Source organism: Coturnix japonica, unplaced genomic scaffold (assembly GCF_054131305.1).
Source record: "Coturnix japonica strain WE unplaced genomic scaffold, WE-NBRP24 Scf050, whole genome shotgun sequence".
Lineage (NCBI taxonomy): Eukaryota > Metazoa > Chordata > Aves > Galliformes > Phasianidae > Coturnix > Coturnix japonica.
In genome coordinates, this window is record NW_028188953.1 from 467,136 (window position 1) to 492,871 (window position 25,736).

Here is a 25,736-nt window from a genome sequence, read left to right on the forward strand (position 1 = left end):
TGTATCGGCCCTATAGGAGCCATAGGGCACCGAGGGGGCGGGGCTATGAAGGGGGCGGGGCAATCACTTCCGGTGCGGCCCGCAGCGCCATGTTGGGGCCTTGGGGGCGGCTGTTGGCGGCCCTCAGCCCACAAACCTCTTCCGCTCCCCCGGCGCTCCGCTCCCTGCACCGTTCCCCCCCCTCCGCCCCACGCCGCCAGGTGAGGCCTCTCCGGTTTCCCCCCATTATCCCCAATGGGTCCGTGCCGTAACCCGCTCCCCCGGAGGGAACGCGTGCTCTGTGGAAATGGGTCCCCCTGAGAAACGCGGTCCGCTTCACTGGCGTTCCGCCCTCGCTTTGGTTCCTACGGCCCTACAGGGTGGGGGGGGGTGTCCTCAGAGGGGTGGGGACGTGTCAGCTGTGTCTCCACGGAGGGCTGTGTGTCCCCCCCCTACAGGTGGAGCTGCTGCTGCTGCTGCTCGAGTACCCCCGTGAAGCATGCGGGGGTCCCGGGGGGGTCCCGGCGGTATACGAGGCTCTACTGGAGCTGCTGACTCTGCCCCACAACCCTCCGGGTCACCCCCGGGCTCTGCTCCTTCTGGCCACCGTCACCGTCCTATTGGCCACCGGCACGGGGGGGTCCGTGGGTGTCGTTGCCCCCTTTGTGACCCTCCTGCTGCAGGAAGCCGAGGGGGTGAAGCAGGGGGGGGCCCCGGCGGCAGCAGCTGAGTGTCTGCGGGAGCTGCTGAGGGGCCGGGGGCCGGGGGACCCCCCCAGGATGTTGCCTTGTGGGGCTCGGAGGTCCCTGCTGGGTCGCTTGGCTGTAGCCTCTGCCATTCAGCCCCTGGTGCTGCTGCTGGTGGAAGGTGAGAAGCTATGGGGGGGGGGGGGGGGGGGGCTTTGCATTGGTAATGGGGAGGGTCTGGGGACTGAATTTGGGTGATGGGACCCCAGGGATCCTCACGTTGGTAATGGAAAGGATCCATGGGAATCCCATTATAGGGTGGGGGGGGCAGGAAGGGGATGCAGGGCATCCCGTGGTGGGATTGGGGATTAATCTTATTGGGGGGGGGGGGGGGGGGCTCTGCATTGGTAATGGGGAGTGTCTGGGGGCTGAATTGGGGGTGATGGGATCCCAGGGATGATCACCTTGGTACTGGAAGGGATCAAGGGATCCATTGGAATCCCATTATAGGGCTGGGGAGAAGGGGCTGGGGGGGGATAAACCAGGGGATCTTAGTATGGATCTTACCCCCATCTCTTTTCTTTCTCATCAGATCCTGTTGAATCCTGCCGTGCTGCTGGACCAGATCCTGGAGCATCTCCTATGTCTGCAGGTGGCTCCTTCCACAACCTGCTGCCAGATCCCGGCCCAGCCTCACACTGTGATCCACTGGGTCCCAACAGCCCTGGGCAGCCTCGTGTCACCGTGGGGCTGAGCTCCTCTGGATCCCAGTGCACCCCTTCCCCTTCTAATGCACCTCCCTGCCATGCAGCCCTTACAGACCCCGGGGATCCCAGTGTTGTCACATCACTGGATGCTGGGGATCCGCTCCGCATCGCACTGCTGGATCCCAAGGGTCCCCCTGGCAAAGCACTGCTGGATCCCAAGGGTCCCCCTGGCAAAGCACTGTGGGATCCAGACTCCAAGGACCCCCCTCATGGCACCACTTCCAGGGCTCCCAATGATGGAGCACCTCAGGATCCCAGGGGGGACCCCCATAGCAGCCCGTCGGTGGATCCCATCCCCCCCCTTCCACACCACCTCCTTGCCCACTCCTTCCTCCTGACCCCCGCAGCCCAGGCCCAGCTGCTGTGGGTGCTGGGGGGCTCCGAGAAGCCCCCCCCGAGCTCTTCCCCTATTCTAAGCCAACTGCTGCCCACTGCGGAGCCGGCGTTGCTCCACGCCGCCCTCTGGGGGTCCCGGGGGGGTCTTTGCCCCATCCCTGCGTCCTTCCAACAGCGCTTGGCTTCCTTAGCCCAGCACCCAGCTCTGCCCCCCTCCCTGCGCCTCTTCTTCCTCCTCTGCCTCGGGACCCCCCCCTCGCCCCCCTTACCCCCCCATTTGGCCGCCAGCCTCTTCCCCACGTTCTGCGACCCCCCCGAGCTTCTCCTGCCCCACTTAGAGCTGGCGGCCGCTGCTTGTTCCGGGGGGTGGGATGAAGGGCAGCGGGGCAGCTGTTGGCTCCGGGCTTTGGTGGTGGGCTTGGCAGCTCGGGGGGGTCCTCCCGGTGTTTTCTGCCGGGCTCTGGTGGCCTTATCTAAACACTTGGGGGGCAGCGGGACCCCCCCCGTCGAGTTGGTCGCAGCCGCCACCTCTTTGCTGCTGCGCTGCCCCCATTTCGCCCCCCAGATCTTAGAGGCCGCGGGGGGGGCGGGGGGTTGGGGGGGGGCTCTGGGCGCCGCTTTGAGGCAGGGGGTGCTGGGGGCGCCCCCCCCCCGAAACGAGGGGGGGCTGCGGGGGTACCTGAGAGTATTGGCTCGGGCGCCCGGCCCCCCCCGGCCCAAAGCGTGCAGCCGCTACCTGCGGAGTTTGGCCGCCCGGAGCCGGGGGGGGGACGGAGAGTGGAGGGGGGGGCAGAGGATGCTGAGCGCTGCCGCCCCCCTGCTGCCCCACGGAGCTCCTCCGTTAAGCCCGCACAGCGTCGGGGGGGGGGACATCGACGTCGGCGACCGGGCTGCGCTTCACGCCGCTTTAACGACCGCTTTGGGTCCCCCCAAGTTGGGCACCGTCTTGGCCGCCCCCCCGCTCCGCCTTCCCCCCCATCGGATAACCACGGAAGGGGGGGGGTCGGCTCTCAGCCTCCGCTCTGTCCCCCCTCCTTTCCGCCTCCATCGCCTCCCCGACCCCCCCCCGCCGCTCCCCCCGCCTTTCGGTGTCCCCCGGGATCCCCGCGGTTACGGGAGGGCTTTGGCACGATGGGGAGCCCCGGGGGGGGGTTACGGCTTTGCCTCCGTTTGGAGCCCGACGACGCGACCCCCCCTCATCGCCTCCACGTCCTGGCGCTGCTGCTGCAGGTGGGGGGGGGGCTCAGGGCCGCTCGGTGCGGTTGGGGTCGGGGGGAGCAGAATTAAGGCTCACCCTGCGCCCCTCCCGCTCCCTCCCCCCCCTCCTCCCGGTCAATGCCGTATTCAGCTCCTCGGGGGGGAAGGGGGGGGTCTCCGTCTCCTCTTTGCCCCCCCTTCCTTTACCCGTAGCGGCTCAATTGCGACCGTTGGCCGTCCCCCCCCCTTGGGACGCCTCCAGGCGACGCCGCATGTTCGACGCCATGTGGGAAACGCTGGGGGGGGGACCCGAAAGCCGCTTGGTGTGGGAAGGGGTTCGACCCCCCGCCGCCATCACCCCCTTCGTGTTGGATGAAGGGGACGGAGATGGGGGGTGGGTGGCGGCCGCCTCGTTGCCCCCCCGCGGTCTGGCCCTAATTTGGGGCAGGGAGGGGAGAGTGGACGTGCGGTGTCAGCGCTGGGGGGCTCTGGTGCCTTTGGGTCGCCTATTGAGGGGGGAGGCTTGAGGGCAGCACACGGACTGGTTCCGGAACGTATCTATGGGGCTGGGTCGGTTCTGGGTTGGGGGGGAAAAAGGAGGGGTGTTTCTCAGGAGGTTTTCTCTGTAAATGGGAACGATGCAGATTGGAGTGTTGAGTTTTGTGTTCCGTAAGGATTCGGATGCGCGGTTCCGCTCCGGTTCTGCTGACCCGACTTCGTTTCGTTGTGGTCAAGAGAGCGGAGAGCTCTCTGCTGCCACCGCGTGGCCAAAGAGCGGAACTGCACCCCGGTGTCACCCCAAACTGACCCCCCATCGCCACCCCAGCGATGTCGCCCCCTAAGGGATACCCCAACATAACCCCAACATGACCCCAACTTGACCCCCCAACGTCGCCCCCCAGCAACAAAAGCATCCCTCCCTCCCTGACAGCAACCCCAGTGATACCCCAACGTCACTCCTAACATCGCTCCCCAACATTACTCCAGCGTTATCCCAACAGCATCACACCAGTGTCACCCCAATGTCACCCCAACACCATCACCCCAGCGTCACCCCAACACAGCCCCAATGTCACCACGTCACCCCAACATAGCCCCAGTACCACCCCAATGTCACCCCAATGTCACCCCGTCACCCCAACATAGCCACAATACCACCCCAGTGTCACCCCAATGTCACCCCAACACCATCACCCCAGCGTCACCCCAACACAGCCCCAATGTCACCCCAACGTCATCCCTATGTCACCCCAATGTCACCCCAGCAGCATCACTCCCGACATCACCCCAGTGTCCTCCCAATGACCGACCCCCAACTCACCACAGCCTCCCTTTTGGGGTTATAGGGAGCAATAAGACCCTCAGTACCCCATAGCAGATCAATGCATGCCCCCACTTGCTGTTATCTGATGGCTGTTTGCTGGCTGGCTCTTGCTCCATTCAACCACCACTGTCTGGGCCCATCCTCCAGTCAGTTCCTCACCCAGCTTAGAGTGCACCAATGCATGCCAATGACCCCAAATGACCCGAAATCCCCCCAAATGACCATACAATGATCCTGTAAGTGCCCCCAAATGGGCTGCAGCTTCCTCAGGAGAAACCCATGGTGGATGGTGTGGTTTGGTGACAGGGATGCACCACTGGGCATTGGGGTGCATGTAAAAGGGCTTCAATCTTTGGTCCTTGGGTTCAGGCCTTTGAACGGGGTTCACCCTTTTATTCCTTGGGGTTATCATAGTATCATAGTATCATAGTCTCGTGCGGGTTGGAAGGGACCTTAGAGATCATCGAGTCCAACCCCCTGGGATTCGAGCCTCCTATGCAGCAGAGCGGCACTTCTACCACTTGCGCCACAGGGGGGATTATACACTTTGCTGACCCATTTGGCATCAGGGTTCTGCTTTTAGTTGCCATTTCTTCCCCGTTTTCCATCTCTATCCCCCTCCAGGGCTCCATAGCAGAGACACTTTGCTGCAGCCTTCATCTATAAACTTCATCTGTAAACTTCATGTATGAACTTCATATGAAAGCAGAAGAGAAGCATGCAGACCAAGCAGCATCTGAGTGCAGAATGGATGCTGCCCATCCCATCTCTCTTCCTATCTACGTCTGCTCTCACTCTGTGCTTTTCAAGGGGGGAATCTTCCCCCATCTCCAAAGCAAAGGGTCCCAACCTCCAAACTGAGGGGAATAATGATATGGATTTTATTGAGGGATTTCTTAACAACTAACAACAACCAATTGGGGGTAACATTGGCTAATGGGTTAATATGGGCTAATTACAATTAGAGGCCGTTCTTATAGGCCATGGCTGCTCTGATGAGCCATAGAATGAAAGAAGACCAAGAGTAGAGACAGAAGACAGGGAAGGAGGGACAGAGAGGCAGCAAAGCGAGGCGGTTCAGCGCTGGTAGATCCATCCACGTCCTGCTGTCGGGTGCGGATCTTCAGTCTGATGGGCCATCAGAGGTTTGTTGTTTGACAGCGACTCCCGATGACAGTCCAGACTGATTTCCACCAAGTCCAACGTGGTGGCACTCAGCCGCCTGCCAGCACTGCCCCACTGCTGTGCCTGGGGGCAGGAGCACAGGAGAGGCCCCTTCCGTGGGGGCCTCTGTGTCCCTGTGTTGCCCCTCATTGCCCCCTATCCCAGGAGGCACTTGTGGGGCAGGAGGTGGGTGATGTGGGGCAGGAGGTGGCACTTGTGGGGCAGAAGGTGGCACTTGTGGGGCAGGATGTGGGTGATGTGGGGGGTAGGTGGCACTTGTGGGGCAGAAGGTGGATGATGTGGGGGGGAGGGGGCAATTGTGGGGCGGGAGGTGGAAGTTGTGGTGCAGGAGGTGGCAGTTGAAGGGCAGGAGGTGGAACTTGTGGGGCGGGAGGTGGAACTTGTGGGGCAGGATGTGGCATTTGTTGGGTGGGAAGTGGCACTTGTGGGGTGGGAGGTGGCACTTCTGGGGCAGGAGGTCGAAGTTGTGGGGCAGAAGGTGGCACATGTGGAGCAGGACGTGGCACTTGTGGGGCAGGGGGTGGTAATTCTTGGGCAGGAGTTGGCAGCTGTAGGGCAGGAGGTGGCACTTATGGGGCAGGAGGTGGCATTTGTTGGGAAGGAGGTGGAAGTTGTGGGGCAGGATGTGGCACTTGTGGGGCAGGAGTTCGTACTTGTCAGGAGAGAGTTGGAAGTTGTGGGGCAGGTGGTGGCACTTATGGGGCAGGAGGTGGCACCTATGGGGCAGGTGGTGGAAGTTGTGGGCAGGAGGTGGCACTTGTCGGGCAGGAGGTGGAAGTTGTGGGCAGGAGGTGGCACTTGTGGAGCAGGAGGTGGCACTTGTGGGGCAGGAGGTGGAAGTTGTGGGGCAGGAGGTGGCACTTGTGGGGCAGGTGGTGGCACTTGCGGGGCAGGAGGTGGCACTTGTGGGGCTTGAGATGGCACTTGTGGGGCGGGAGATGGTTGTAGTGGGGCAGGAGGTGGCACTTGTGGGGCAGGAAGTGGCACTTGTTGGGCAGGATGTTGCACTTGTGGGGCAGGAGATGGCTGTTGTGGGGCAGGAGGTGGCACATGTGGTGCGGGAGGTTGAACTTGTGGGGCAGGAAGTGGCACTTGTCAGGCAGAATTCAGGAGAATTCTGACCCGAGTAGAGATTTAATACAGCTTTGGGCTCTGCTTTGTTTTACCTTTCATTACTTAGAATGTGTCCTTAACGACTGAGAGATTTTTTACAGTAGTTTTGTCTTTCCTTTTTAGTAGCATATTTTGCTACTGATGTACTGGGAAGTTCATTAGTAGCTGCAATGCTGCCGCAACGTTCCTCCCTGCAGGGATTGATGGCCATGGGTGGAATCCTCTTGAGCTCCCCTTGTCCAGGCTGAGCAGTCACTTCTCTCAGGCTGTTGTCATAGAAGAGGTGTTCCGTCCCTTCACCATCATGGTAGCCCTCCATTGGAATCTTTTTAGTGTGTCCAGCTGTCTCTTGTACTGGGAGCCCAGACCCGGACACTGTTCTCCAGGTGCAGCCTCACCAGTGCCGAGTAGAGCAAAAGGAATGGTGCTGAGTAATGGTCCTTACCTGCTCCAAGAGAAGGAGCTAGGGCTGTGATGGGAGCACACTGCTTTATGGCTGACACGGAGATCTGCTAGGAAGAAGGCCTGGTGGGACTGAACACAGATGCAAGGTGGTCCAGCTTTTGTTTCACTGCAGACTCTGTGGGCAGCTGCATGGAGTTATGTACTCGATATAGTTGTGCCCCTGTGGCTTCTTTCTGATGTGCCTGGGAAGTCCCCTTAGAATAGACTGCTGCGTGAGACAGAAGTCTGATACATCATCACTTGTGTGGGTGGAGTTTTACCATCTCCGTGTTCACGTCTATTATGTGCTTTGTTTTGTTTCAATTCAACTCTCTGTGTGCATGGGCGCAAGTCTGCCTTTGCTAATTCCTTTTCTTGTGGCCTTAGGCAACAATCAAGGGGATCTCGAGCTTCAGCGCTGAGCAAGAAGCACAGCACTCAGGAAGGCCATAAAGGGCTCTGCTAAGTTGATCTCCCTCCACAGGTCAACTTTATTTCTTGTTTTTTTCCCCAGCACTGGGAATGGCTGCTCTGGTGGTTTGTTCCAGGGAAGCACAGCTGCTTGCATTGCTCTGCTGCACAGCTGCCCTAGAAATAGTTGGGAGGTGGAAAGACAACTGCCTTTCCTATGTCCTGAAATACAGCTCCTCTGGTGGAGTGTGTCCTGGCAGCTTTGTGTGCATGGATGTAGTCCTGGGGCTGTTGAGAACTGGCTGTGCAGGGGACTGGAGGCGGCACAAGACCAGAGGGCACTTCTGATTCTTGTGCAAGCAGCCTGACTGGCTTCCATTTGTTTCTTGCAGGCACGGATGAAGAGATCATCATTGACATCTTGACCAAACTAAATGCTTCCCAACGTCAGCAAGTTCCGATCACCTACAGAGATGTGTGAAGGCGGTTGTGTCACTGGGGTGAAAAGTGAAAAAGGACCCAATCTCCGTGAGAGAAAGGTCGGCGGAGAATTTCCTTGACCAAGGTTGTTTTGTTCTTGTTCAGTTCAGAGCAGTTGTTGATGCAAGGAGGGCTAGAGCCTAAAGAGAAGTGGGGAACAGCTCAGTTCTGTCTGTCCTGGAAGGCTGCACCTTCTGCCACCTCCTTCCTCCTCTCTTGGCTTTCTAGGATTTGATTGGTGACTTGACGTTGCTGAGTGGGAATTTTGAGAGGGTGATGGTGGGGATGATGACTCCCACCGCCATGTCTGATGTGCACAAAGTGAGGAGGGCTGTGAAGGTTTGCAAATCTTCCTTTTGTAATTGCTGAAGTTCTGGCCAAGTGAGCCAAGGCGAGGGGAGAAGGGGTTGAATCTTCTTGTGGGTGCAGCTCTGTGCTCAGAGGTGAGGAGCTCCAGGCTGGCTTTTTCTCACCCGATGTGTCTCATGGCCTGCTCCTCAAACCCATCTTGTGCAGGGAGGGGATTCTGACTCTGGGTGTGCATGAATGCCAGGGGCTCTTTTCTCAATGTCCCAGTAAAGTGGGTTGCTGCTCGTTTCAGAAGGAAGCCCAAAGCACATTTGAGATGCGTCACTGTGTTTGTGAGCTAGTATTCCCTTTGAAGGACTCCAATAGCCATCTCCAGCAGCTGTTTCTGAGTGGGGAATTCTCAAGGGTTGCTTCCAGTAGATGCTGTGCTGAGCTGTGTCTTGTGTCCTTGAACCTTTGCAGGGTAACAGAGATGAGGGAATGTATGTGGATGATGCCCTTGCTCAGCAGGATACTGTGGTGTGTAGGAACGTGCTTCCTTGCAAGAGCAATGTGTTCTTGTGCATGTGATGTGTGGTGAAGAGAAGCCAACCTGTGAAATGGGAATAAATGGGTTCTGCTCTTGTTTGCAAGTCTCTAATGAGACGTCTCTAGGCAGGCAAGTTACTTGGCAGGGGCAATGACATTTCAGCTGTGAGTTGCCATGCCTGGATGGTGCTTGTTGGAAAATATCCATGATCTGGACACGTACAGGTCAGCAGTTCTCTACCACCAATGAATTACAGACCTTGTGTATACCCAGGCTTCTCCACGAGCCTTACTTTGCCATCCATAATGTCTATAAGTGCCTGTACGAAGCGGGGGAGAGGAAGTGGGGAATAGATGAGGTACAATTTATGTCCATCCTCTGTACATGGAACAGGCATCACCTGCTCAGAGGTAGGACCCCTCCACAGCGTCCTGGGTTTTTCTTCCCTTCCTTATTTGTGTGTGATGCTTTTATAGGAGCTTCATAGGTGTTGAGTAAGTGCAAGCTCTTCTGGGTCAGCAGGTGTCTTAGCGAGAGCCCCATTGAATCCATTCCCTTTGGTCTGTTTCATTCCCTTCTGAGACTGGAAGGGACTTCAGAAACCTAAGTACAATTTGCTGCTGCTCTAGCGTGGAAAGCAGAGATTGAGGAGTGTGCCCACCATTGGGACAGGGGGAGAGGAGCTGAGAAATTCATCTGCCAGCAGGGAGTAGAAGATCTTGAAAATGGTACCAGCTGTGGTAGGCCAATTAGCAGGACTGTTAGCAATGGAAATGAATTATTTTAGTGGGCCGGTCCTGATATATCTGGCAGTGCTGCAGGAACGATAGAATGTTCTTGCAGCATGTGAGGAGCTTGTTCTTGCCAAATGGCCCTTTGGATCTCTCTGACTCTCTACCGTGGACTCTTCCTCCTAGTTTTGGATGTGTACAGAGGCATTTCTATCAAGGACATAACAGACAGCATTAAATCTGGGAGGTCTGGAGACCTGGAAGATGCTTTGCTGGTTACGGGTCAGTGCTCTGCTGTTAAACCTTGTCTGCAGAGTAATGAAATGATGAGAGGTGCTGTGTGTCCCCTTGAGTGGCTGTTACAGGTTTCAGGGGGCAGACATGGTTTGTCTTTATGTGCACAAAGCTGAGCTGGGTGGGACTTGGAGCACCCTGGTGTAGAGGGAGGTGTCCCTGCCTACTGCAGGGGGGTTGGAACCGTGTGATCTTCCAGATCTCTTCCAACCCAAACATTGCTTTCTCTATCTTTGTTTCCGTCCTTTGCTTTTTATTCTCTTTTTGCCTCCGTGTTTCATTATTTTCCCTTCAACCTTTGTTCCAGGAATGTCTTTATGGAAAAGGCAGGTGTTGTCAGGGGTACAGGAAATGCTGCCGGCCATCCTGTAAGCTGGCAGATGATCACCAGCAGGTCTTTAAGTCACTCAGCCCCAGGCAACTCACTCACATCTACCTGATGGTGCTGGAAGGGCTGCACTGCCCACGGCCGCCTCCCTTTGCTATTTGCTCCCTTCATTCCTTACTTCAGCATGTGGCAGACCTCAGTAATGCAAATGACTGATAAAGCATCAGCGTTTTCTCACTTTGCAGACCCCCATAGGGAGTCAACAATCCCCAAAGAGCCCCTCAGGAACCCCAAAGAGCCCCATAGGGACCACATATCACCCCATATCATCCAATAGAGCCTCATGCAGACTCCAAAGAGACCCACAGGGACTCCAGAGAGCCCCTCAGGGACCCCAGTGAGCTCCGTAGAGCACTATATTACCCCAAAGAGCCCCTTAGGGACCCATGAAGACCTCTTGTGACCTTATAGAGCCCCATAGAGCCCCAATTGACCCGACAAGGACCCCATATTGCCCCATAGGAACCACTTAATGACCCATAGGGTTCCCATATCACCCCATAGAGACCCTTAGGGATCCCAAAGAGACCCTTAGAGAACCCAGTATCAACCCAAAGAGGCCCATAGGGACCCGATATCACCAAACAGGGCCACACTAGGGACCTGATAGAGACTGATAAGGACCCCATAGAGACGCATAGGGATCCCAGAGATCCCCAGTGACCACACAGAACCCCTCAGTAATGCAAATGACTGATAAAGCATCAGCGTTTTCCAATGCGCTGATGTTAGAAAGGCTTCAGGGAGCGGCAGCGCATTCCTGTGTGTAGCAGTGAGGAAAAAGGAGTAACAAGAAGGCCTACATAAGGTTTTTAATTGATTTATTAATGACTTACTCCTAACACTAACATCTAATAGTATAACGGGCAAAAGCCCAACTGGATGAAGGGAAATGGGATCAGAAAGAAGCCGGATGTTGGCTACTCTCCTCTCCCCCCCAACGGCCTTCCAGACTGTGCTGTCTTATTCCACGATGAGGGGGGTTGTGTAGAGGGAATGCCGGATCCCAAAAGTGGAGGCAGGCGCCTGGGGCTTGATCAGCGTCACCTGGAAGGGCAGAAAGGAAAGGCAGATCAGCAAGGGCCCTTCTTTGCTGCCCTTGCTCCCTGCAAGGGAGATGTGGGGAAGGCCCAGGGGAGGGGAGAGAGGCGTGAAGGCTGTGCTTGTGAAGCAGAGGGGAAGAGCTGAGCAGCTGCCTTACCTGGCCTACGTTGTAGTCTGCCGGCCCGGGCTTCACTGCTTTGCCCTCTCCATGTTTTGGTCGGGCTGCCATGGTGTATGCGGGCGCCCTTTTCTTGTACACATCCACAGCCACTCTGGGGAGCGCCGCAGGACCTGGAGTCTGCAAGAGAGTCATGGCCACACGGGGCTGGGGTCACATTCAAGGCTCTCTCTTTCCCTGGAAGGCTGCATTAAGCAAAGCTGCAGCAGGGCTGGAAGCCCCTGTGGCACAGGGAGAGGAGCCTGGTTTTGGACGCTAACATGGAAGAGAGGAGCAGCAGAGCTCACCTTGGCAAGGTCCTCGTCAAAGCGACCGCGCTGGCTCCTTCCCCTGATGGAGTAGCAGGGGCTGGCCGATGTGTAGGCTGTGTTGGGCCCCATCAGCCTGGGCAGTGTGTAAGTGCCAGGACCTGCAGGAGGAGCAGCAGAGAGTGTGTGCATGAGGGGATGGAGGAGATGGAAGCAGCAGCGAGGGGCAGCCTGCACAGCCCGCTGGTGGGAGCAGGAGGGACGTGTTGCCCCTCTGAGCAGCAGCCCGTCCCTGGAGGATGCTCAGGCTGAAGGGTCTGCCTTTGCCAGGGTCACGTACCTGGAGGGCGGTCTGTGCGGAGGGGCTCCCGCCGGAAGGCCATGGACTGCACCGGTGGGCACTTGAAGACGTGCCTGTTGGCTGCTTCGGTGCGGTAGTCACCTGGGGCGGAGGAGAAGAGGAAGAAAGCTGTGAAGGGCTGGTCTCCTTCTGCAGCCAGAAAGAGTCCTCTGAAGAGCTGCACAATTGCTGGGGGACACAGGCAGCACGCGGGGACACTGCAGCACATGGGGACACTGCAGCAGTGGTACTCACTCGGTCCGGGGGTGACGGTGGTCTTGGTGGTGGGTCGTCCTTGGAGGTGGGCGCCTGGAACCACGTACTTGCCATTCCTGGTGATGGCCGGCTCCACAAAGTAGCAGGGACCTGGCCTGCAGCTCCCTGCCGCAGGCCGTTTGGTCCCTCTAAAGGTGTAAGCGGGGGCACGGTTTTTGGTGGGGCTGTGGCCCACGTAACCTAGGAGGAAAAGCAGAAGAGAGCACACCCCTGTGCAGCTGCAAGTTTCCAGCTCCTTTGGCCCTTTGGGTCACAAGGAGCAGCGCCAGCAGCATTGGCCTTCCTCGGCCAGGCCTGGCTTGCAGCTGTGCCAGAGAGCCAGGAGGCTCTGCCAGAACGGGGCAAGGCTGGGGAGCTGCTCTGCCCCGTGATGTCCCCAATGCGCCTCACGCCCTGGGGATGGTCGCTGTACCTGTTGTCCCCGGGATGGAGTATTTGGGCCCGGGGCTGGGGAACTGGGCCGAGATGAGGCCACGTGGCCGATGGGGTCTCCAGGTCCCCACCCAGGCTCCGTCCATGTTGTTAGACATGTGCTCCAAACCTAAAGGGAAGAGCAGAGCAGTTACTGAATGGAGTTCCTGAGCTGGAAGGGCCGGCAGCAATTTCTCCTGCTCACTGCCAGTCCTGCCAGTCTCGTGCTACATGCCCCTCACACACAGCAGAGCCAAGCTGGGCTCTGCAGCCTGAAGTGTGCAGGAGCTCTCCCTCACCTCTCTGAGCCTTGGAGGACGAGCGCGATGAGGCTGAGCTGGTCTGCTGCTGGGGCTGCTCTCAGGCACAGGGCACGGCGAGCGGCTGCGGGCTGCACAGCTCACAAATGATGCTCCTGGAGCCAGTGGCCGGCTGTCCTTGGGGAGGGCCCGGCAATGTCATGGCAGCGCATTGTGACAGCACACAGGCTCCGGATGATTCCATCCATGCTGTGACATCTCCTGGCTGGCCTGCAGCCCTCCACGCCTTCTCGGCCTTGCACCCCAAGCAGGAAGAAGTCGTAGCTCATGCTGCCAACACCTGCAGCTCCTAGTTTGAGCCATGTGCCGCCTTGGGCTCCTGGGTCTTCATCAGCATCACCTGCAAGGGAGAGAATCCCAATGGGGAAATGGACTGAAAGTCCCGTCCAACCCTGGAAAAGTGTGGAAACTGTGCTTTGGAAACCCCAAGGCACTGCCATGAGCAGCCAGCAGCCCTGCTGCATGCCTGGAGGGCACTGCTTGTGTTCCCCAACCCCCCGGCCCCATGCTCAAGTTGTGTCTGTTGACCTCCACTGGCTGTATTTGACAGAGCTGCAGAGCACATTGCAATGGCTGCTCTGGGATCAGGTGGCCTTCTGCAGAAGGATCTCCAGCTCCCATCCTTGGCTCCATTGATGCTGATGTGCTGGATGTAGGGATGTCCCTGGTGGCCGGCTTCTGTCACAGCGGGCACTTCCCGACAGTGACCCCTGAGATCCAGGGGTAGATCACACAGCAGAGCTTAGCCAGGTCCTGCTGGCTGTTCAGATTGGTACTTTCTCTCTTGTTTTGTTTCTTACTGATGGAGTTGTGTGTGTGAATGGGAAGTGCTGTGCAGTCAGGACCGGTCAGTTATGGTCATAGAGGATGCTCAAAGGGAGAGAGGAAATAAAGAGTGAAACTGAAGCCAGCACTTAGCGTCCTGATGTCTGTGTTCTGCAGCAGAGCCTGTGACAGTCACCAGCGTCCTGCAGGGAACTGCAGCAGGAGGCTGTTGCTGGGCACTGGGCCCAGATAGGCCGCCCTGCCCCCTTCTCCTGGGCAAAACCTCTCATCAGCCGTCACCTCTGGTCAGCCATCAAAGAGGAGTGGATCATCAGCGGCCTTGAGGCCTAATTCCTACAGGCCTGTGTGGTGGCCCTGAGGGCCTACGCCTAGTAACCAAGGGGTTAAAGGAGACCTATGGAACAAGAAGCTTTTCAAGAGGCTGAGAGACCATGAATGCCAGTGAGAGAGAGCACTAGACCTGGCCTGCAGGCCAGGAGAGAGGCCTCTAGTCCTCTAGCCATCTCAGCCTTCCTCTGGACCTCCATGTCTCTAAGCCCTCCCAAAGGTGTCTAAGTCCATACACCTCTGCACCTTCTTTGGTGCCTGAGTGCCCCTGGGCCACCCTGTGGCTCTCTTGGCCTCTCTGTCTCAAGACCTCTAGTCCAGCTTCAAGGCCTTCAGGCTTCTTGGGCTGTAGGTGTCCAGACCTCGAGGTACAAGTACAACCCCCAGCTCCTCTTGGCCTCTGCTCTTCTAGGCTTTCTCTTGCTTGGCCTCCATGCCTCCCTTTGGCCTCAAGACTACTAAGCTGCAAGGCCTCTTGGCCAGGCTCTGGGCCTCCCTCCAGGCTGTTTTACCTTAAGGCCTCTAAGCATCCTGGGCAATCTCTAAGCCTTTAGGCCTCCCCCTATGCCTCTAGGACAGCTTGCAGGCATCTGTGCCTCCAGGTGTGTTCTCCATTACAGCTCTAAGCCTTCCTTTGTGCCATAAATGCTCATGGACTCGTGGTCTCTTTTTTGGCCTCCCTCTGTGCATCAGGCCTTCAAAACCTCAGTGCTTCCAGTCCAGCCCTTTAGTACCTCGGCTCCAGGCCTACCCTTAAGCTTCAAGGACTTTAGGCTCTACAGGGCTGTTAAGGCCTCTAAGCCTCCTTTTTTGCTGTGTCCGTTAGAACCACCACTGCCCTTGATGCTCTGTCCCATAACCCCCACAGCTTTGCCCCGTAAGCTATGCACCATACGCTTCTGCTTTGCCTACAAGCTATGGCCTCTAAGGTTCCCTCTGGGGCTCTACACACCACGGCCAGCACTTCCCGGTACAGACAAGGGGACAGGGATGGGGCTGTTTCTGCCCTCCTTATCACCTGCCCCTACCTCTGCCTCTTTGTCCCCTCTGTCCTTGGCAAGTGACAAATTGCCAGGGTGGGGCCACGGGGGTGGTCTGTTCCCACAGTCTGTCAGGGGCAGGAACCCACAGGACCCAAAGAGAACTCTTCTATGACAAAAGCCTGAGAGAAGGGGCTGAGTGGAGCATCCAGTGGAGCCAAGTGGCAGGACCAGAGGTTGCCACCAAACATCAGGAGCACTCCTGCACTGTGTAAGTGCTGCAGCACTGGCACAGAGACCCAGAGAGGCTGTGGGGTTTCCTCTGGGAGATCTCCAAACCCATCGGATGTGTTCCTGGGCACCAATTCTGCTGGCCCTGTTGCAGCAGGTCCTGGACCAGATGGGCCCAGATCTCCATTCCAACATCAACCATTCCGTGCTTCTGCAACACAACACGACATGCTGTGTTTGGCTCAAACTGGCCATTCACAAACAGGTTTCTTCCTCCTCCTGCTCAGTGCCATCTCTGTGTGATCACACTGCCTCCTACGATCCAACTCCATTCCAATCAAGGTCAACACCAAAACAGTGCTGACCTTCATGCAGCCTGGGCTTTGGAACACAGGCACAGGAATAACCACTGCATGGGTGGAACCTTGTGTATTTCTAAAACATGCTACTAAGTGCCCTGTTCAAACTGTGCTGCAGAACCAAGGTTGCATTCCCAGCACAGCCAGGCAGGCCGGCACCAGCCCCAAGGCATCAAGCCACAGCCTGAGAGGCCATCACCAGCCCCGGGGCCTAAATCCATGCCTGGCAGGGACCCCGGCCTGCAGGCTTTTGGCCTGGAAGGGCTTCCCCGGCCTGCAGGCATTGGAGCTGGCAGTGCCCCCCAGAGCAGACAGCTGGCTTTTAGCCTGGCAGGGCCCCCCTAACCGCATGACCAGCTTCAGGCCTGGCAAGGTCCCCCCCGACTGCCTGGCCGGCTTTTGGCCTCACAGGCCCAGCAGGTCAGGCAGCCATTTTGTTGCCTGGCAATGAGCCCCGGGCAGGCTGCATAGGAATCCCCAGGCCGGCCAGCCGGCTTTTGGCCTTCCAGTGTTTGCACAGAAAGCAGGAAACTCAGCCCACATTTCTCTTCTGGGCATCCCACGTGCTTCCTGTCAATGCAGGATCACTTGTGCTGGTGGTGTCGTATCTCAGGGCCCATCCAAGTCTCTGGAAGCCTCTGGATCCCATGGGGCTGTTTCTGCCCTGCCTGCTGTGCTGCATTTGGGAGGGCGAGAAGAAGGAGATGACTGTGCAGCCCCTTCCCAAAGCCTTTCCTGTGCCCTGGCTTGTGTCTCTGAACAGTGGGAGAGGGCTCCTAAGCTCTGTCCCTACGCTGGATCAACTCCAGCTCTTCCTCCAGCCAGCCCATAACCCTTCCACGCCTCATTTCTCTTTCACTTGCCGGGAGTCTGGATTCCCACCTTTGGCTCCTTTGACATCATCTCCAAAGAAATCAGGACTGCAAACGGGATCGTGACTCGTCAGTGGCCGATGTTTCACCTGGCCAGCAACCTCATAGCTATGCACCACTTCAAGTCCCGCAGGGAGTCCTTGACAGGTTGAAGGGGGATTAAAGCTCTGATGCCTTTATGGATGGTGCAAACAGGGCCACCACCTCCCTTCTCAGAAGCAGACCTCCCCCTCGGAGGAGCCCGTCCAAACGTGGAGCCGTTCTGGTTCATGTCCCTTAGTAGCAGTTCTAGGGAAGCAGCTGTGGAACAGCAACCGTATCATCAACTCTGTCTGTGGCATTTTTCATCCCACAGGAAGGTGGAGCCCCTGAAGTACAGCCAGGTGGCCACAGCTGCCAACGGTTGAAATGTAAAGCCTCGCCAGGTAAGAAGCTGTTGTGAGCTTTGATGTGGGTAGCTGCCTCTATCTAGGGCTGCATGAAGGGGTGTGTGTGCTGGAGGAGAGAAGGAAGGACGCTGCAGATTTGTGCTGGCTGCAGAAATGGCACTCCGCTGTAGCAGCAGGAAGGCAAATGGCAGAAAGTACGCTTGAGGAGCAGAAGTTTGTGGTTGGCTGTGCTCAGATCTTCCTCCCAAGAGATGCTCTTCACGTCTTTCTTGTTTCCTTTCTGCCAGAAGCTGAAGCAAACAGGCTTGCAGTGAAGCGTGGCCTTGCAGGAAGGCAGGGCACTGGTGTGGAGTGTGGCCCAGCTGTGAAGAGAGCTGCAGACACACAGCAGGCATCTGGGTTCTGGGTCCTGTCTTTCTAGTTAGGCTTGTTGTCTGTCCTTTCCTGGGACTGTTGTCATTGCATGTTGCTTGAGGTCTTGCAGTTGGAGGGGTTGACAGTGACCTTTCCTGTCCAGGACTGTAAATGTAAACCCACAGTTCACCCAAGAGCCTAAGCTCCATTGCAGTCAACACTGGAGATGAGATGTCCTTGTATCGTGGCCCAGCTGGGGGGTTGGTCTCGATGATCTCTGGATGTCCCTTCCAACCCATCTGATTCTGTGATTCTGTGCTAGTTTGCAGCCTGAAGGTAGTGCTGGACTCATTAAATCTTGCAGCTTCCCCTTTCTTGGTTCTAACAGGGAGAGGTGCTGAGCCAAATGGCAAGATCTACGTGAAAGCTGCTCTCCAGGCTGGAGGGCTTCCTGGAACAGCAGGTCCCAGGACAGGGGGACGACCTTCCCCCACAGTTGACAACCATTCCTTCTGCAGGACCGTGGCTGCAAGAAAGCACAAGGGAGTAGAGGAAGAGGAGCAAAAAGCAGAGCTGTCGCCTGCCAAGAAACACTCGAAGGTGGAGCGCAGTGTGGCAAAGGCCTAGAGCCCACATCAGAGCAGAGGCAGTGTGCCAGCTCCAGCAGCACATCCTGGGCCTGCCCCAGTGACGACTGAGCGGTCCTGGGCCTCAAAGCCAAGAGGTAAAAAGATGCTGTTGTAGCAGCCATGGTGAGGCACTTCCTTTATCAAGCGCATGGCGTATGCTTAGGGTTTGCTTTGCTTTTTCCTTCTCTGGACAGAGAAGAGAAAAGAGTTGAAGGCTACCCAGTCCATGTCCTTAACCAGGACCATGCCAGAATGCCTGGCCCCCTCTTTTCCAATTAACTCCACGTCCCACTAGAAACCCCCTTCCCTGAGAGGCTTCCTGGCCTGTTTTAATGGTACCCATGTTTCCGCAGTTTTGCTGTTGACAAAATGAATTTCTCTTTCCTTGCTCTACAGCCAGATGATGATGACAACAGAAAGAGAGGAGAGAGGAAATGAAGAAGGCTTCTCTGAGAGCTGCCGCTGCCCATGCAGAGCTGAGTCCCTGGCGTGCACAGACGTGCTCTTTTTGTTCTTAGGGTCCCTGTCTTTCAGACACGAAAGGGCTTGTAGAATGCTGAGGGAAGCGGTGTCCTCTTGATTCTTGCTTTGTTTCTTCCCAGTCCTCTACAATGAAGACGGAGAAGCTGCAATGGACAGACTGAGTGGAGGAGCGTCAGAAGGCAGCGGCATCGTGGCAGCAGCCCAGCTTGGCGCTCCAAGTCTGGTTGCAGCTCATCAATAAACAAGTGGAGTTTGTATTCACCCAGAAAGCAGAAGCCCTGAGCACCGCAGAGGCAGCACAGGGCCAACGCAGAGCGGCCCGCAGCCCCCACTCCCTTCGCCCCGGCCCCCTCCCCGGTCCCCCCCCAAACACCCACCCAACTCAGCCCCGCAGCTCCTCCCTCCCCCCAACCAGCCTCGAGGTGGGCAGAAAGTTATCAACATCTCTTCAGTAAATGATCAGTCCCTAATTAAAACCCTCTGGTAGACATCAGAGTTTAGGGGTTTTTAGGGTTTATTAAGGGTTTTTAGGGATTTTTAGGGGTTTTTAGGGGTTTTTAGGGGTTTCCGTGGATTTCCACTCTATACACGCAGGTGTATTCCGCGTTTCCCCAGTTGTTCCGCACATCCAGTTTGAACTTTCGATATGACTGAAGGGGCTTCTCCTGCCAATGCAAAGAGGAGAGGCTTCGTTATGGGCCGGAGGGGGACCAGTGCCACATAGTGCCCCACAGATCCCACTGTTCGCCCCATAGATATGGGTGAACCTAATACACAGTCAGTGATTTCCTGGAATTCAGATTCATATTCAATAGTTGTTTAGCATGCCTTGCAGGCAGCCGGCCTCCCCCCTTGCACTTGCCATACCTGAACGTGGAAGGTCTGGGAGATCTCTCCGTCCACGTTGTAAACAAATGACCCCAGGAGAGTTTCCTCTTCGTCCTCATCCACTCCCTCAAAGAGAAGAGATGATGGCGGTCACACTTAGGCAGGCCGTGCCATAAAGAACACACTGAGGCCAAAGGTGGGAGCCCTTCCAACCCTCCCTGTGCTCTGGCAGGATTGGAGCACAAAGGAGGGTGAACCTGAGTCAGGGCACGTGGAGCAATTGCTCCCAGCTGCTCGGCCACAAAGAGCCATAGAGGCTTTTGGAGACATGGAACCACCCGAGGGATTCGGTGCCCTCAGGCAGGATGCTCTGCAGCAGCCCACCACTGAAATTTGGGAGCTCCCAACAGTATGGGTCATATGGGGCTCTGTTGGGTGTCTACTGTGTGGCTCTATGGTGCTCTATGAGCTCTTGTGTGGCTCTATGGCGTCTTACAGGGCTCTATGTGGCAGTTATGGGGCTCTGTTGGGTGTCTGTAGGGCCCTTATGGGGCCCTGTTGGGTGTCTGTGGGGCACCATGAGGCTCTTTAGTTTTCTATGAGCTCTTGTGCAGCTCTATGGGGTCTTACAGAACATTATAGGGCTCTATGGGGTGTCGGTGGGGGCTCTACAGGGCTCTTTGGGGTGTCTGTGGGGGTCTATGGGGTCTTATGTTGCGGTTATGGTGTTCTGTTGGTTGTCTCTGGGGCTCTATAGGGGTTCAATGGGCTCTTATGGGGCTCTATGGCAAAGCTTTTTCCTCGGGGCCCTCCAGAAGCAGCAGCAGGCAGAGACTTACCAAGATGGCAAAGTCTCTGGGGGCACTGCTGACCTCCCCAGAGGGAGACACTGCCTTGGACACGTGCCACACGGTGAAAGCCGTGGGCCAGATGTTCTCCGGCAGCTGGATGACAGCGTGGCCCTGAGATCCTTGGAAAGCCCAGCAGCTTCCAGCAGAAACATCGGGCTGAAAGGTGAAAGACGCGTCCATCAGTGGGGAGGCAAAGAGCCGCCAGAGCTGGATGGTGGGCAAGGAGCACAGACCTTGTCTTCTATGGGGCTGCCCGTCATGGAACGCTACTCAAGGGACGGGAGGGCAATATGCAGAGGTTTGGACAACAGCTCTGGAGTCAATTGCCTTTCTCTGCTTGCACAGAGCCGGCGGGGCAGCCCTCCCCAGCATCTGTCAGCCCAGCACCCTCCCAACGCTGGTGTCAGCGATGTGGGGAAGAGTGTGGGCTGAGCAGAGCAGCTGGGCCAAAGGAAATGGATGTGCAGCCAGAATGGGGTGAGGATGGGGGGGAAGGATGGAAGGGGAAGGACTGGGGGAAGAAAGGACTGGGGGGTGGAGGGGGAGCCCTTATGGGGCTCTGTGGGGTGTCTGTGGGGGGAGAAGGGCGAAAGCAAGGGGGGGAAGCCCACAGTCAGCACTTCTCCTGCCATACCTGCAAGATGGTCTCCGGGGACTTCGCGGAGGAAAAGAGGGGAGAAAGCCGGCCTTTCCCACCATAACTCTTGGTTGTCCTCTCCGCATCAACAGTGGCACCTGAAATAAAGATGGACAGACGTGCACTGGGATGGCCCAGAGATGAGCTGAAGGAGGGAATGCTCAATCCCCAAAGCTCTTGGTGGGGCTCTGGGGTGCAGAATCCCTCCTGCTGTGTATGGGAACTGCTGAGTCCCGGCCTGAAGCGCTGATTGGGGAAAGGAGCCGGTCAGCCCTGGGAGCAGAGGGGAAGGGTTTGTAAAGCCTCAGAGATGGGGGGATTAGATGGGAAGTGAGGAGGAAATTCTGGACCCCCAGTGGACAGTGAGGCCCTGCAATGTGCTGCCCAGAGGAGCCATGGAGGCGTTGGAGACCAGGTTGGATGAAGCCCTGAGCACCTTGATGCAAAGCCCTGTCAATAGCAGGGAGTTGGGCCGGGATGGTCTTAAGGTCCCTTCAGACCTCAGCCAGCCTAAATCTCTGTGAGATATATGTGATGGAAAGCAGAGCTGGACAGGATTTGGGGAGTGCAAAGCTGAGGGTAGTGAAGAGCTGTCTACATACCCAAGGATTTCAGAGCCCAGTTGGGCATCCAGTTGCTCTTTTCCACAGCTGCCTCCATTGCGTGCCGTGTCAGCTGCAGAATTTTCTCTCTCTCGAGTCCGTGGATCCCGTTCTCTTCCAGGACATCAGAGAGTGACTCGACAATGAGCTCCTTCCTGGCCGACAGCTGAACCAGTGGGTTCCTGAAGGCAAAGGAAAAGCAAGTCTTGTTCAGCAATGTCCACCCCGCAGGTCAGAGTTCCAGTGCCATGAAGTGAAGGATCCCAGGGGGTTGTGCTCTTCCTTATCCCCCAGCCCCTTTGGTTCCTTTGCTTTGCCAAGGGCCACATAGAGCACACAGCCAGCTGAGGCCACGCTGCAGAGCCAGGTGCATGGCAAGGAAGTGTCCTTACCCCATAGACAGGAGCTCTTGCCCAGGTCCTGCAGACACCACCTGGAAGAGAAAGGCATTGATGGGAGGAAGCATGAGGAGCACGGCCAGAGCTTCCAAAGCAGCTTCCCAGGGAGCCGCTGGCAGAATTTCCTGCTGCTTCCCAGCACTTTGCAGAGGACCACAGCCTGTGGGCACCATGAGGCTCTTTGGTTCTCTATGAGCTCTTGTGCAGCTCTATGGGGTCTTACAGAGCATTATGGGGCTCTACAGGGTGTCTGTGGGGGCTCTATAGGGCTCTATGGGGTGTCAGAGCATGTGCTGCTTCTCCGTTTGCTTTCCCATCCTTTCCAGACTCCCCAGTCCCACGGATGGGCCAAAGGCTACTTCTTCCCACGCGCTGTTGCCTTCAGCTCCGTGCTGGGCACTGGGAAGATGCTGCCACACCAAAACCTGTCCTGCTGCCAAGGCAACCCCCAGCCCGGCTCCGTCTCAGCAGCGATGAGCCCATGGCCAAACTGTCCCTATGGAGGCAGAAGGGCAGAGCTTTGGCCTCTGCCGCACAGCGTAGCACTGACCTGCAGGGCGTTCTCTCTCCAAACTCCCAATATCCAGAGGATGGCTCCAGCTGTGGGGGACATCGGTCGGGAGAGACCATTAGTTTGCCAGACTGCTCTGAGCCCTGCAGCCCATTTCCCTCCTCCCAACCCAGCCGTGTGGGACGGTCCTGCTCCTGGGCTGTGCTGGGATGGCTTTGGGTGGGGAACACTCACCAGAAAGGACCACTAGAGGCAGGACGGGAGTCCTCCTTCCCTCCTCTTGGCCGACGCGTTGCCTAAGGGAGAGATCAGATGGTGGTTATCACGGCCCAGCGTAGGGACACACACGGTCTGCTGGGATCCTTGGAGCAGACGGCTGCCATGGCTTCCTCTGCCCAGCAGAGATGTGAGTCCAGGGAGGGCCCGTTAGCAAGAGCTGCTTAGTGCCACAGCACCCATGGGACACGTGAGAGTGAAGGGCTGTGCTGTGCTGTGCCATGGGGGGCAGCAGCCTTGCCCCAGTCGGCTCTCCCCAGAGCAGGAGCAGGGCTGTGCCCACGGAAATGGAGTTTGGGCTGCCTGGCTGGAGAAAGCCCAGCAGCACGCATCGGTTCTGCCTTCCCCTCCCCACATTCTGGCCCTGCTGCACCCACCTGCCCAGCTGGGCTGGCATTTTGGCTCCTTCACTCGCACAGACACAGAGAATGGCTTGCTCTCCTCCCAGGACACAAGCACCTCTTCTCCACTCGCCTGCTCTGCACTCCTCACAGGACTGCAGTGCTGCACAGCTCTGCAGCGTGCCTCAGCAGGACGGCAGGTTCTGATGTCATAATGGCTGACAGCTGCCAAGGCCAAGTGACGCCTTCTATGAGCTCACAGGGTGTGCCCAGGAGGGACAGACCCTGTGGGTTTGCCCCCAGCCCAAGGCTGGAATACCCTGCGCTCGGAGCTCCTTTGGATGCCCTGGTAAAGATGTCTGTGCCATTGCACAGCTGCTCCCGTCCTGGGCACGGACAGGCCGTGTGCTTCTGGTGGGGGCTGTGAGAGTCACAGACTCATAGAATGGCCTGGGTTGAAAAGGACCACAATGCTCATCCAGTTCCAACCCCTGCTGTGTGCAGGGTCGCCAACCAGCAGCCCAGGCAGCCCAGAGCCACATCCAGCCTGGCCTTGAATGCCTGCAGGGATGGGGCATCCACAGCTTCCTTGGGCAACCTGTTCCAGTGCTCCACCCTCTGGGGGAAAAACTTCCTCCTAAGATGCATCCTAAACCTCCCACGTCTCAGTTTAAAACCATTCCCCCTTGTCCTATCACTGCTCACCCTCGTCATGGAGTTATCTGGATCAATCTATGTCCATAACAGGGGGCTAGTTGGCCTTTGGGCTCCCCGGCCCCCAATAATGGGAAGGGAAAGGGGTAGGGAGATGGGAGCTGGGCTAAGGAAACAAACAGAGCAGTGGCAACGATCTAAGGAGGAAGACTTACTTTACTAACTACGATGTGGGGATGTAAGATTACACAATATAATACAGTCTAATTGAACCGGAGGGCCTCTGGAACGTGTAGTTCTTCTCTGAGCTCCACAGGATGTGATGAGGTGGGAAACCCATAGCAAAAGGTACAAATCCATGACAGCTTGGCTGGGGAGGAGTTCCCAGCTTTAGCGCTGCCTTCCATGGTGTTGCTGTGAAAGGGTGGATGAATTTGGAACCTGGAAATGCCAATTTTGGGGGTTGGAGACGAAATCTGGGACTGGGGAGAGGGTGGGGAAGGAGGATCCCTTGGGAATAGAGATGGAGAGGAATGGGCTTGGATTTCAGTGCCAAAGGGGTAATGTTGGCCCAAGGGGACACACAGAATCATAGCACAAACCATCCCTGGTGGGAACGAAGCCACAAAGCGCCATCTTCACCACTGATGGGAGGGGAGCTGTCAATGGGGACACCAAAACCATGACAAACAGCAGCAACGATCTGAGGAGAAACAAAGGGATTTACTCAACATGGTGTGGGAATGCAAGGTAGCACGCTGTAATACCATATGATGAAGATCAGAAGGCTTCAGTGATCAACAGGGGGTGTCACTGGTCATCAGAGGGCTTCGTTGGTCATCGGGGATTGGAGGTGTCCATGGGAGGGGATATGCAGACCTTGATCTGGGTGGTGGGGTTGGGGCACTGATGCAAGAGGCCTAAAGCAGACCCAAAGGAGAGACAAGTGGCTGCAGTAAGAGGAGCTAAAAGGAGGGTGACGTTGTCACACTATGTCCATGCAGAGGTGGATCAAAGGGTGTAGGGTTCGGGAGGAATTGTATGGAGGAGCTGAGAGAGAGCAGAGGGAGGGTATTGGGGCTGATGGCAGCATGAGGAGCTCCATCCTTTAGGACTTTGGAGCAGGTGATGAGAGAGGGTGGGGAAGCCCACAGGGGTGCAGGACATGGTGTGCATGGCATGGAGCTGGGGAAGCCTCCCAGCACTTTGAGGTGGCCACAGCCAGGCAGGAACAGATCCCAGCAGTCCCTGCTGAGCATGAGAACAAGGACACAGACACACAGCGTGTAGCTTTGCTGAGGGATTTATTGATCATCAGAGGGTGTCACTGATCATCGGGAACTTCACTGGGCACTAAAGGGCAGCACTGGCAAGGAGCAGCCTCGTCCCTGCAGGGTTTGTCTGAAGGACTCAGGGCAGGAGAAGGACTGGCAGCAGCCAAGAGACCCGGGACAGGACGTTGAGTCCCCTGGGGACAGAAGCCACAGCCCCTGTCCCAGCTGCATGGTGACTCTGGGCCATCCATAGGGCACCCTGAGCCTGCCCCCTCCAGATCCGTTCCTCTGCACGGCCCCATAGAGCGCAAGGGAAGGGCTGGAGGTGACAGTGCCCAGGTCCCCCTGGAACAGGCCATGAACAATCCCCTCCATGCCATCAATTCCCAGCCCCTGGTGCCCGGTCCTCAGGGCTGCGGAGACACCCAGGGTCCCCCAAGTGCCCTGTGGGGATGTAGGTGTCCCCGTGCCGCTCACCTGGACGTGTAGATCCAGGGACACACCGAGGGGACTGAGATAGTGGGACACACTGGGGGCAGTAAGACACACTGGGACACCCTGAAGGCACTGGAACAACGAGGCCAAGGCACGGTCCTGTAGCTTGCTGTCATGGCTTTGTAATGTTGCTGTCAATATTCCATATCATAACATCATGTGCAGAATCATTAGAAGGTTCATACTCCAGTTCCATGGAATAACAACATCCTGAATACTCAGCTCTCAGAAGAGAACTACGTATCCCAGAGGACTTCACAGTCAGAGATAAGTCACGGAGAATCTCTCTCTCTGTTTTATTCGATTTATTAGCCTCAATCATATTGCATTCTATTCTGTTATCATGTATTCCGATATCATATTCAGTAAAATAAGTTTTCCTCCTTGGATTGCCGCCGCTGTTCTTTTCCCATTCCCTTTATCCTTCCCTTTTGGGCTGGGGGCCCCATGGGGCGGCTGCCCCTGTCAC

The 25,736-nt window shown here is 56.9% G+C and overlaps 4 protein-coding genes and 1 long non-coding RNA gene across 9 annotated transcripts in view; 3 read left to right on the top strand and 2 right to left on the bottom strand.

Moving 5' to 3' along the window:
- The window catches only part of LOC146752125 (uncharacterized), a 119,267-nt gene that overhangs the window by 85,303 nt on the left and 8,228 nt on the right, over positions 1-25,736 (top strand). The gene's annotated exons all lie outside the window — the stretch shown is intronic.
- LOC146752134 (AP-5 complex subunit beta-1-like) lies at positions 26-13,900 on the top strand. Of its 4 annotated transcripts, XM_085532757.1 has the most exons (5): positions 27-200; positions 438-846; positions 1,258-5,434; positions 7,419-7,515; positions 7,835-13,900. In XM_085532757.1, the coding sequence occupies exons 1-3, from the start codon at positions 90-92 to the stop codon at positions 3,339-3,341; spliced, it is 2,604 nt and encodes an 867-aa protein (XP_085388883.1). In that variant the 5' UTR covers positions 27-89; the 3' UTR covers positions 3,342-5,434; positions 7,419-7,515; positions 7,835-13,900. The 4 variants fall into 4 exon arrangements, with proteins under 4 accessions (XP_085388884.1, XP_085388883.1, XP_085388882.1 ...); XM_085532758.1 differs by lacking the exon at positions 7,419-7,515 and having other exon boundaries at positions 26-200; positions 1,291-5,434; XM_085532756.1 differs by lacking the exon at positions 7,419-7,515.
- On the bottom strand, positions 11,976-12,800 carry LOC146752135 (ciliary microtubule associated protein 1A-like). The gene is made up of 3 exons (XM_085532990.1): positions 12,672-12,800; positions 12,239-12,439; positions 11,976-12,085 (listed from the first exon to the last, which is right to left on the bottom strand). The coding sequence occupies exons 1-3, from the start codon at positions 12,787-12,789 to the stop codon at positions 11,976-11,978; spliced, it is 429 nt and encodes a 142-aa protein (XP_085389116.1). The 5' UTR covers positions 12,790-12,800.
- On the top strand, positions 16,246-18,669 carry LOC146752136 (uncharacterized). The gene is made up of 3 exons (XR_014940941.1): positions 16,246-16,970; positions 17,807-18,012; positions 18,314-18,669. It is a non-coding gene; the product is annotated as an uncharacterized LOC146752136 (long non-coding RNA).
- Positions 18,897-24,459, bottom strand: LOC146752137 (SUN domain-containing protein 2-like). Of its 2 annotated transcripts, XM_085532906.1 has the most exons (9): positions 22,881-24,459; positions 22,462-22,523; positions 22,267-22,316; positions 21,711-21,751; positions 21,319-21,500; positions 20,714-20,814; positions 20,068-20,235; positions 19,268-19,354; positions 18,897-19,065 (listed from the first exon to the last, which is right to left on the bottom strand). In XM_085532906.1, the coding sequence occupies exons 1-9, from the start codon at positions 22,898-22,900 to the stop codon at positions 18,958-18,960; spliced, it is 819 nt and encodes a 272-aa protein (XP_085389032.1). In that variant the 5' UTR covers positions 22,901-24,459; the 3' UTR covers positions 18,897-18,957. The 2 variants fall into 2 exon arrangements, with proteins under 2 accessions (XP_085389032.1, XP_085389031.1); XM_085532905.1 differs by lacking the exons at positions 22,267-22,316; positions 22,462-22,523; positions 22,881-24,459 and having other exon boundaries at positions 21,711-22,260.

What these genes read in the sequence shown, in the direction of transcription:
- LOC146752134 (XM_085532757.1), top strand. Translation starts at nt 90, where the DNA reads ATGTTGGGGCCTTGGGGGCGGCTGTTGGCGGCCCTCAGCCCACAAACC. An exon ending in CCTCCGCCCCACGCCGCCAG is followed by an intron (nt 201 to 437) that starts GTGAGGCCTCTC and finishes CCCCCCCTACAG; the next exon opens with GTGGAGCTGCTGCTGCTGCT. An exon ending in GGTGCTGCTGCTGGTGGAAG is followed by an intron (nt 847 to 1,257) that starts GTGAGAAGCTAT and finishes CTTTCTCATCAG; the next exon opens with ATCCTGTTGAATCCTGCCGT.
- LOC146752135 (XM_085532990.1), bottom strand. Translation starts at nt 12,789, where the DNA reads ATGTCTAACAACATGGACGGAGCCTGGGTGGGGACCTGGAGACCCCAT. An exon ending in CTCCATCCCGGGGACAACAG is followed by an intron (nt 12,440 to 12,671) that starts GTACAGCGACCA and finishes TTTTCCTCCTAG; the next exon opens with GTTACGTGGGCCACAGCCCC. An exon ending in CACCGTCACCCCCGGACCGA is followed by an intron (nt 12,086 to 12,238) that starts GTGAGTACCACT and finishes CCTCCGCCCCAG; the next exon opens with GTGACTACCGCACCGAAGCA.
- LOC146752137 (XM_085532905.1), bottom strand. Translation starts at nt 21,889, where the DNA reads ATGGTGCCCACAGGCTGTGGTCCTCTGCAAAGTGCTGGGAAGCAGCAG. An exon ending in CAAGAGCTCCTGTCTATGGG is followed by an intron (nt 21,501 to 21,710) that starts GTAAGGACACTT and finishes CTTTGCCTTCAG; the next exon opens with GAACCCACTGGTTCAGCTGT. An exon ending in CCAGAGACTTTGCCATCTTG is followed by an intron (nt 19,355 to 20,067) that starts GTAAGTCTCTGC and finishes CTTCTCTTTGAG; the next exon opens with GGAGTGGATGAGGACGAAGA.